At 37.4% G+C, this 11,057-nt stretch overlaps 1 protein-coding gene across 4 annotated transcripts in view; it reads right to left on the bottom strand.

Moving 5' to 3' along the window:
• LOC110381609 (endoribonuclease Dicer) overlaps window positions 1–11,057 on the bottom strand; it is a 40,536-nt gene that overhangs the window by 19,717 nt on the left and 9,762 nt on the right. For 2 of the 4 annotated variants that reach the window (XM_049847750.2, XM_049847751.2), the window contains 16 exons: window positions 10,481–10,586; window positions 9,943–10,127; window positions 9,105–9,220; window positions 8,487–8,616; window positions 7,614–7,885; window positions 7,017–7,194; window positions 6,760–6,839; window positions 6,161–6,481; window positions 3,983–4,121; window positions 3,359–3,576; window positions 3,149–3,231; window positions 2,928–3,024; window positions 2,306–2,417; window positions 1,578–1,756; window positions 774–1,010; window positions 140–275 (listed from right to left, as the gene is read on the bottom strand). In XM_049847750.2, the coding sequence (XP_049703707.2) occupies window positions 140–275; window positions 774–1,010; window positions 1,578–1,756; window positions 2,306–2,417; window positions 2,928–3,024; window positions 3,149–3,231; window positions 3,359–3,576; window positions 3,983–4,121; window positions 6,161–6,481; window positions 6,760–6,839; window positions 7,017–7,194; window positions 7,614–7,885; window positions 8,487–8,616; window positions 9,105–9,220; window positions 9,943–10,127; window positions 10,481–10,586 (2,589 nt within the window). The remainder of the gene's footprint in view (window positions 1–139; window positions 276–773; window positions 1,011–1,577; window positions 1,757–2,305; window positions 2,418–2,927; window positions 3,025–3,148; window positions 3,232–3,358; window positions 3,577–3,982; window positions 4,122–6,160; window positions 6,482–6,759; window positions 6,840–7,016; window positions 7,195–7,613; window positions 7,886–8,486; window positions 8,617–9,104; window positions 9,221–9,942; window positions 10,128–10,480; window positions 10,587–11,057) is intronic. The other 2 variants (XM_049847752.2, XM_049847753.2) reach the window with 1 other exon arrangement.

Raw genomic sequence — 11,057 nt, 5'->3', positions numbered from 1 at the left:
CCTTGTAAAACACTGGTTTTCAGCTGCATCTGGTTTAGATTGGAAACTGACCCAAATATAGTTTGCTAAAACGAGGCAAATGAGAATTTTTTTTTTGTCATAACATCTGAACATATAAACAAATTAAATTTGAACTAACCTGTTTCTCAGCAATAAAATCTTCAACCTCCTTTGGCGCAAAGAACCCTGGCAGCATGAAATCATTCCTTGGACTGAACTGGTCTATTTTCATTCGACCTCCCAGATTGAACCGCTCGCCAGCATAGTAAAGGTTTCTAAAGTACAAAATAGTGCAGTTTAGTATATATGCCTGAATAAGTATTTAGGAGATATTCCTTATGCAAATTAAAAGCATATTTTAATGGCATTATAGTTATTTAAACGAACTGTAATTCCAATAATTAAATTGTAATAGACAGCTGTGTGTGTTGCTGGGAAGTTTGTTCATCACCACTTCTACTTTCCAGCATTGAACTAGGAAGTCGTGAAAGGGCTTTTTTGAGGGTCCTATACTTTGAAAATATTGTAGAGAAATCGTTCTATAAACCTCGGCCTAATCGATGTACAAACATAGAAAAAAAAATCCAGCCGAATTGAGAAACTCCTCGTTTTTGGGAAGTCGGTTAAAAAGTGCAAATCAATCTTTAAATTGACTTTACATTCAAATAATTTCAATAGATTCCGATTAAGCACATCCAACAAAAAAAAAAACAACTTTATAACTTAATAACCTAAGTATAGATTTCCTAGGATAAGAAAATAAAATTACTTACCTGTTACTAATTAACCGACATTTAATATTAGTCAGTTGGCCTTCATTGAGCTTCGGGAACTTATGGTACAGATATAAGCTGGCTGCGAACTTAAGGAATGAATCTCCGAGTGTCTCAACTCGCTCCAAATTGAAGGTATCGTGAGATTTTATCGTTGTTAACGCAGCTAGAATGTCCCTTAGTTCGGGCCCTTTGCCGGTGGCTGATGCTTTGAGAAGCTGTATTTGATCGTTGTACCTGTAGGAATTGAATGTGGTTAGTAGACATTTTTTAATTTTATTATTGGTGAGCCAAATAAATAAAAAGTAGTGTAAACTTGTATGTTTACAATATCTTATCTGTGCTCCGTGTTTAAGAAGGCACAATAAATCGGTGACAGGCAGACATTTGAACATCTTCGGCAGTGGTTAGTCAGAAGCTAGAAAGTCTGAGAACCAGTCTTGCTCCCCATAGTAAGATATCGGGTTGGCCAGGCAACTGGGGTTAAGGAGATCAGATAGGCAATCGATCCATATAGAACACTGGTACTCAGCTGCAATTTGTAAGACTGAAAGCCGACCTCAACATATTTGAGACTAGCCGTTTTCCCGAGGTTTCACCCACGTCCTGTGGAAAATACTGCCCGTACCGGGACAAAGTATAGCCTATGGCACTCATCAATATTGTAGCTATATATCAGTGAAAGAATTTTGGAAATCCGACCAGCGGTTCCAAAGATTATCCCCTACATACAAACTTACCAATTTGACGTCTTAATAATATTAGTATAGATAAGGGTAGGCAGATGATAAAATAAAGACTTACTTAGCAGGAGGCGCAGATATAGCCGCAGAATGTGTATAAACAGACTGCGGTGATCTCACATTGTAGTTGGAACGTGGAGAGGCGATTAGAGGCGCCGACACGAACTCGTCATAACATTCCACGTCCATTACCGACACAGACGACAAGTTACGTTCTATGTCGATCGGTTCCATTCTTTCCTGTGAACGACATTCAACGTGTTAAGCGTAATAAAAAGAAGACTATCACGTCATTCAAAGTTGTTTCCATGTAACCAGTTTAGTACCTATCAAACTGCATAAAAATAAGTTGAGCATTTAGTTTTGTCAGATACTGTACAAATATTATTCTTGAACTAGAAAATTCGCTTGAAAGGTATTACGCATTTAGTATTATTAGCTAGGAGGGATTATATTAACATATCTGTTAGTTGAACGACATTCTTTAGTTGGTCAATTTATTAAATTAAGTATGATGGTAATTGCAGCAGAAGTTAAGCAAAATAACTTGAAATTTAGGCTCCTTGACTCATTAAAACTTATCTTTAATAGAATAAGTACTGATCTAGCGTACATTTTTCTACGTATTTGGCGATTTTCTTTTCAAATATCCGAGATGGCATACAAGTCCATGTCAGTTTCGTTTTAACACTGTACAAAACGACAACTATTATTAGAAAATCAGTAAAGTAATTTAATTATAAAACTCAACTAATTTCAGAAACGTGACTTTCAAGAATAAATACTTACATCCCATGGATATTCCTTACTGAGCTTCTTTTGTTGCAGGCGGTACAAACTGTCTTTTATAGAAAGTACATTAGGACGTCTGCTACTGTCATCGTCCACAGCATTGTTAATCCTAAAATATGTAAAAATATTTCATAATATATTTTTTCTGGAAGTAGCATCACTTACAGAAAAGATGAGAGGTCAGAAGTTGTCATAGTATGGGCATTTCATGAGGAGGGATGACACGCATGCAACAAAGGGTGTGCTAAGTATGAATGAAGATGGATCGAAATTGAGTGGAAAGCCTAAGAAAAGATGGATGGATTACTTGAAAGATGACATGAATAAGAAGGGGGTGAGTGCCATTATGACGACTGACAGGGAGGAATGGAAGCAAAACACATATAGTGCCGACAGAAGGAAAAGCAGAAGGAAGGAGGAAGAAGATTTGATAATATATTTCATTACATAATGCAAAAAGGAAGCTGTGCTCTAAATATAAGTCCGGTATAATCTTTATTGTTACTGTTACTGTTACAGCCTTTTTATCGTCCCACTGCTGGGCACAGGCCTCTTCTCACAGGGAGAATCTTTAATGAATTTAATAATTTTAATAGTTAACTCTTTTCGTGTAACCAACCTGTCAACTGAATTTATAGGTGTTGGCTCTTCAACTTGTGCAAGCAGAGAGTTTGTTGCGATTAGTATACTTCCCTTTACTGGAAGCCAGTCGGTAGCTGGAAAAAAAAAATAAAAGTTAAAGAGTGATTTTTTATGATCTATCATATTTTATCAAGCGAGCATAGAAAACGTCCTTATAAAAACACAAAGCTGAAAATTATAAAAAACTTAAATACTTGCATTTTTTGCGAATAGGAGTTCCGAATTTTGTCTTTTCAGCTATTTCAGTCAACAGTTCGTGCGCCACCAACAACATAAATACTCTGAAAAATAACATATTTTTCTACAATTATTCATTGGTGTAAAAAAATTCAATAATTTTCAACTGAGTAAACCAAAAATGAGATCAAATGAATTCATGTGTTGCCAATACAAAAAAAAATATAGTACCTGTGTATAATACTAGGCAACATTATAGCCTTGTACCACAGAACGCCAGGATAATCGTATTTGACACAAAATTCAGCGACAAATACCTCGGCAAAGCCCCTACTTGTCTTGTCGTCGCCTTGTGAGGCCGACACTAGTTTCCTTTGCTTGTCTGTCAACGCGTTTATAGTAGCCGCTCTCGGTAATAAGCAGTTCATTCTAGAGCTTATGTTACGCACCTGAAAGCAAAATGACATATTAAATCATACCAAGTACAGTCAACGCCAGGTAACAGTTTTATAGGAAAATCGTACTTATTACTATTGAGTTAAGGTGCATGACAGTTACCACTGAAGTGCGGTTTACAGTACAATCTTATTTTAGTTTGTTATAATATTTTGGAGTAGGTATATAAATTAGGTATATGACATGATTAGCTATTTCGTGGGTCTTGACGACGCGTAAATATAAGCATCATCATCACAGATACGGATAGGTATAAATTAGTATTGAATTCAAATAAAGCTAAAATAACAAACCTGTCTGATAAGGAGGATGATAAAAGCCTCTATGATATACACTTGATCTTCATCAGTTCAGCCATTTAGGTTAATATTCAGTAAGAACTAGGGTTCAAAAACTTACTTCTAATAAAGGTTGGGTTTTTTCTCCAATGACTTCCAGTTTATATTTATCGGCATAGTAATCGGCGAAAGTCAAGTAGGAATCGGAATCGAATTGAGATTGCGGGGTCATATACTCCAAAACATTTGACACAATGTACCTGTGAAAAATATACATTTAAAGGAGACACAAAAGAAGTCGCGAAACGGCGTTCCCAAATTAAAGTCTTGAGTTCATGTTTATGTTTCCCAGTAATGGTGAATCGAGAATTTATCTTCTATATATAAAAGAAAGTCGTGTTAGTTAGTTATACATTTTATAACTCAAGAATAGCTGAATCGTTTAAGCTGAAAATTGGGGGAAGCTTAGATCCGGGAGAAGGATAGTTTTTGTCACCATCCTGGACGCGGGTGAAACCGCGGGTAGAAGCTAGTATTTATTTCCTTATCCTAATTTTTAATTTCAAATGTTGGTGTTAGTATGTTAGTTATGTTTTGCTTATTGTCTAAAAGTTAATAAGAGTTAGTTTGAAAAAGTCATGGTGGCCTAGTGGGTAAAGATCCAACCTCTCAAGTACGAGTGCATGCGTTCGATTCCAGGTCAGGCAAGTACCAAATGCAACTTTAGTTTGTATGTACTTTCTAAGTTCATCTTGGACACCAATGACTGTGTTTCGGATTGCACATGAAATTGTAGATCCCGGTTGTTATTGAACATCCTTAGCAGTCGTTACGGGCAGTCAGAATCCAATAAGTCTGAAACCAGTTTAACTAAGGGGTATTGGGTTGCCCGGGTAACTGGGTTGAGGAGGTCAGCTAGGCAGTCGTAATAACACTGGTACTTAGCCGCATCCCGTGAGACAGGAAGCCGACGCCAAGATAGTTGGGAAAAGGCTCGGGAGATGATGTTAATAAGTGTTTGTTTGGTTGGATATAGACCCCTCTTCGGGTACAGGCCTCCAGTCGTTTCCACTTATCTCTATTTTTGCCGATAGTTAGCCATTCTTTTCTATAAAGCGGAGAAAGCAGTTACTTCGGATAAATCCACGGTTTTTATAACCCTGCTTCGACGCGGATAAGAACGTTATTTCAACATTCTGTTTCTTGCTCAGAAAAACTTTTTAAATAGTAGTCCGAATCTTATATCGATATCAAAGTCGGGTTGGCTGATGCAATTTTAGCATTTGTCCCAGTTGGCCCCTCTCGCCCCCTCTCTTATAGGTCATCACGAGTGTTAGCATATATCTTATGCTCAGTGCCGGCGTTAGGGAGGGGCGAGGGCCCGAGGCGCCTGGGCACCTGGGACTGACGATGCGACAGTTTCTCGTGTGTGGCTGATGACCTTTACTTGCTTGCACCATACCCTAAAACTGGGGACACACTATTGGGACCCGGGGCGTCAGTGGTGCTAACGCCGGCACTGAGTGGCTGATGAAAATCGCTCTTTCATTTGTTTCAGGTTTAGATTACCTTACTTCACGCCACTGCCACAATATAAATCTGTCTGTTATCTACACGGAGTAAGGAGATGCCGATCAGGCGCCTTCTTCTCGTCAAATACGTACGTTGGGCCTGACCACAGCGATCAGTTACGAGTGATCTTATGAGACGTGAGGGTTCTTTGAGTCATTTGTCAATTATTTTTGGTATTACAAAAAATGGACGGGTTAATACCGAAGACGGTAATTTTCGTCGTCGACCAAACACCTGCATTTTGGCAAGCTATTTTCCTAAGATATTTTCCGTCACGGCACCTCCGCTAGTCATTTTGTTCTCCATGGTTATCTCGCATACGTTTTTTTTTGATCACGTAAGAGAGCTAGTCACCAGCCAGAACCCAACCGACATATTGTTCGCAAGAAAGAATCGAACTTTTAATTAAAATTGCTCGAGTTTTGGTGCTTTCAAATTTCGTTTGTAGCTATCATCTTCCATGTTAATCACAAACATAAAAAAATGGCTGTCGGAATTGTACGCCTTTCTCACCGTAAAAAATATTTCTTTCTGATCTTCAGATTCTTTTAAGAAACTCCAAATTCTATTTTTTACTAACATTTTAATTTCATTTCTCTAGATACTCTATCTACATTTCTCTACATATAGGTACTACAACTTTGATCCAATCAACCTCAATCTCACAGCTTTATATAAGCGTTCATTTACTTCGACGACGTAGTTCCAAAATCTGCCCAGTACCCACCTTTGTTCATACTGCTCCTTGCGTTTCTGGCTTTTCTTTGTTTCTGTTTCTGGTTCAATCCGTCGCTTATGCTTACGTATTTTGTTAGTCCATGTGCAAACTTTCCGCTTCAAGAAGTCAATGCGCTCTGTAACTCGGGACTTATATCTGAGAGGGCTCACTCCAGACCCCAAGAACGCCTGTTTTACAAAGTGCATTACTCTTGGTTCAGTACTACCCTCCCTGAAGCGGTGTAGTTTGCTTATGAGAAGTCTGGTTCGGTCGATACGGCGTTCGACTTTTCTCTGCCACGCTGGTACGGCTAGATTTGGTTGCGTAACACTGTCACAATAAGTTTTATTTAATAGGACGTGATATTTCTTGCTCTTCACTGTTTTGAGTTGAACGGGAACTTGAAAGAGGAGCCGTCGATGTTTGTCTTCTTTATAACCGAAGTGTACAGCAGGGGGATATATCAAAGTTATGTATTGATGTCACATTATTTTTGATATTGCTTAGTATCACTAATTTTTAAGTAAAATAGTAAAAAAAAAAAAACAAAAAAATATATAAGGACAACACAACATATAAAATTTTCTTGAAGATCAAAAATGACTTACCTATCTGGCTGAACTCGATACCAAGGCGTAACTACACAGTCCTTATAGTTTTCTGGTGTCACATTTATGAAGAGCCTTTCCTGAACACAGAGATATTTTTACATTATACGTTCATTATAACTTCAGGTCAGTGGTAACAGTTTTATAGTAAAATCGTACTTATTACTATTGAGTTAAGGTGCATGACAGTTACCATTGATGTGCAGTCTACCGTACTTAAGCATCTACTATTACACAAAGTAAAAAATAATAATTACCTCATAAGAAGTTGGTTGGACTGGCGCTATCTCAGTATAGGTAGTCATAACATTCCAATCTATATCATATCCATTGTCATCTTTCACGGGAACAACATACATGCAGTTCACTTTGCCCTCAAAGACCAAGAACTTTTTGGCTATAGCCAGTACTTGTTCGAATAGGAAGTAATGAAATCTATAAAAAATACGCTTTGGTTATCAATGAAAAATAATATGCAGACAAAAAGTAGTTTTTATAAAAAATAAACTTAACTTTAACTATCAGAAAAGAAACAATTGGGCCAAAAATTATAACAGAAGTAATACGTTAAATATTTAAAACAGATCAAATTAGTCATTTTGTCCTCTATGGTCACAACTTATGAATTCAGGGGAATCAGACCTCATCTCTCACCGGTCGTGTCGGATTGCCGTCCCATCGGGTTATGAGAGTGAAGGATTAGGGAGTGCACCTGTGTCTGCGCAAATGCTTGTGCACTATAATATGTCCTGCGCAGTAGGCTTATCTCCTTGTATGAGAACAGCCGCCGTAGCCGATAATCGGCTAAGAAGACATCAGTTGATGAATTCAAACAGACCACAATTAATACTTACCCTTTGACAATTTCGAACAACTTTTGATTCAGCTTAATAACAGCATAGTTGACATCTATGGAAGTGGCTACTTCTCCAACCGTCATAAACATTGGGAATTCACACAATCTCGGCAGAGGTTGCTGAGTCAATAAGCCATAACCCTCTTTTCTCTGCAGTAGGTTATATAACGCCTTCTCGCGGGAATCTTTAGGCTCTTGAAAGGCAGTCGTGGATTTAATAATGTGTAAATAGTAAACGTCTTCTGGAACACTGTTCAGCAGTCGTGGGAACTAGAAAATTATTAATTTATTTAGTGTACAATTATATGTATATTTTTTGGAAGCCGACCCCAACAGGATTGGGAAAAGGCTCGGAGGATGATGATATATGTATATTTTTTTTATATATGAGTGTTGATTATGGATGGTGTATGGTAGCGAACATTTAATACATTTATTAGAATTCTTAAATGTATAGTTATTGATTTGAGACATCAAATATTCTATCGACGCTTACATTTTGGTTCGTAATGAAAGCAAGCTTTTCCAATACAAAATTCATTAGTCAAAGGTATGTTATGGTCTTCATGTTTCCTAAACAATGCTCTAAAAAAAGATCTTGTTATATAACAATCATGTTCCTAATTTTCACACGTCTACCTTTTTCATGATTACTTCTTAAAAAAAAGACAGTTCAGTTTAATTATTATAAGATGATGTCAGATTGTGAAGATTTTTATGATACACTTAACGGAAAAACATCTATTTCCCTCAACTAGCGACATTACATCTTACGTATATTTAACCTTTCCATCCAAGATCTTACGTAAATTATAGAATTATATAAATTATTTTCAGCAATATTTGCTGTTTCAGTTATTTTTCTACCAACCTGAATCCTGTGCTTCCGTACTCGTGCCTTGGTGCCTGGATAAGGCAGATTACTGTCTGCATCACCCACGTCATCATCTCGCCAGTTGGCGAAGCATGATTTGACATCCGAGTCGTCGAAGTCTACGGCACTGTAATACAAATTATAAAGGTCATATAGCGATGTCATTGTGGGTTTTTTTAAAAATTTTACAAAGCAGCCCGTAGTCTGGAAGTTGGTGATTGATACACCCGTGCATCGGAGAGCACGTAAATGTCGGTCCTGCGCCTGATCTCTTCCCGGTCGTGTTGGATTGCCGTCCTATCGGGTTATGAAAGTGAAGGAATAGCGATGTATAACAATTAGGATTTTCAAGATAGTAAAAGATAATTTATAATGTTCCGTTGACCTGGAAGTTCATAAAAAAACATGTTTCAATCCTATAGAAAATGTGGAGAGGTGCTTAAATTATTCCAAATGTATAAATGTAGGATTAGGCCGAATAGCTCCGTAGATTTCATGGTATTTTCATATTTTTGTAATGTATTTTATGGGCCTTAGTTGCTTGAAATAAAGTAATAAAATAATATAAATCCTATGGCCAAAGTCTTAAACAAATAGAAATAAATAGTAACTTACGTATAACGAACGGGTAATAATGTTAGTGGATCCAACTCTCCGGCCTCGTACAGTTTTATACAAGCATTCAACGCCGCCGAACGTTTCGCCGCCTTTAAATTGTACCTTGGCAAGCCCTGGCGAATAAATATACGAAATATTATGCAAATAAAACATATTATTATTATTCTTTGTTGTACACAAAACATAAAAAAAACATACACACACACAACACAGAGACGACATGTACAAAGGCGAGCTTAACCTAGAACTGGGTTCTCTAACAGCAATCCTTAGAGCGATAGAGAGATGCGATGAGATGAACATACAGTATAGGTCCGCCTTTGTAATAAGTCTCTTTGCTAAGTACAGACAGCACATCAACCTACTCAAATCTGACAAATCTCTTCAATAAAATTTCAACCTTATCACAATAGTGGAAGGTTAATTTTCTATTTGTAAAATTGGACAGATTCGGTTAGGTTCACCTGCTGGCGTCTGTACAAATTGTGTTCACGTGGCTGTATTAGCATATTTATGCGTTTGCCTTTCGGCTTAAATACAAATTAAGTGTGTCGCGAAAACTTACAACAAGCATCGACCAAATTATCTCAAACGTTTTGACGTGATTAAGTCATCTATCTATACTAATATTATAAAGAGGAAAACTTTGTTTGTTTGTTTGGTTGTAATGGATAAACTCAAAAACTACTGAACCGATTTTAAATATTCTTTCACCATTAGAAAGCTATATTATCTGCGAGTAACATAGGCCATATTTTATCCCGGTGCGGGCAGTAGCTCCCACAGGACGCGGGTGAAACCGCGGGAAAACGGCTAGTATATTATATATTATTACCTTTATTTCTTCCTTTATAGGACATGCAATCGGCATCACGATTGTGACCAGCCTGCGTTCAACCCCGTTATTATCAAAAACCCTTTCTTGGATCCAAATTGGGATAATTACGGTGAATTGATCATGTGGCAACACTGAACAATATCGGTTTAGCAACGATATGGCTGACACTGAAGATAACCGACCTGGAAATAAATACACAATGTATTGACAACGAAGGAATTCTTTATTTATGATATGCTAATAATAATAATCTGAGGTACCTATTTATACCACGGTAAACTACTAAAAATATAGAAAATTATGGTTTCGATAACTTTCAGAAATACAACCTGGCTAATAAGATTCTACACGGTAGACACATTTTCATTAATCCAAGATATGAACCATTTCAAACACTCAAGCGTTATATTAAAAAAAAGGTTTTCCTACCATAACGTAAGACTCCTGCTTACATGTGTTTTATAAAGCACAAAAATATTTTGAAAAAGAATAATGTGAATAATCGAATAATACAAAAACAAGATATATCACTTACTTCCATTTGGTGTAATGAATGGTTCAACGTCTTCATCTTTATACAGTTGCTGATCAATGGCGCTAGATGTCGGCTCGTTGCGGTCGTCGCTACTACCGATCAATATCTGAAAATATAATCAATATTTTTAGTTATCATAGCTGAATGGTGCAGAAATTTTAAGCACGTACTTCGCAGATAGCATCATCATCCTCCGAGCCATTTCCCAACTATGTTGGGGTCGGCTTAAAGTTTAGCCGGATTCAGCTGAGTACTAGTCCTTTACAAGGAGCGACTGCCTATCTGACCTCCTCAACCCAGTTACCCGGGCAACCCAATAGCCCTTGGTTAGACTGGTGTCTTACTGGTTACTGACTACCCGTAACGACTGTCAAGGATGTTCATTGACAGCCGGGACTTACAGTTTAACGTGCCATCCGAAACACAGTCATTGGTGTCTAAGATATACTTAGAAAGTACATACCTACAAACTTAGAATAGTTGCATTGGTACTTGCCTGACCTGGAATCGAACCCGCGCCCTCATACTTGAGAGGTTGGTTCTTTACCCACTAGGCCACCACGACTTACTTCGCAGA

This window comes from Helicoverpa armigera, chromosome 7 (genome assembly GCF_030705265.1).
Source record: "Helicoverpa armigera isolate CAAS_96S chromosome 7, ASM3070526v1, whole genome shotgun sequence".
NCBI classification, from domain to species: Eukaryota; Metazoa; Arthropoda; class Insecta; order Lepidoptera; family Noctuidae; genus Helicoverpa; species Helicoverpa armigera.
Note: the sequence above shows the minus strand (reverse complement) of the source record. Positions and strands in the feature narration are given on the sequence as shown.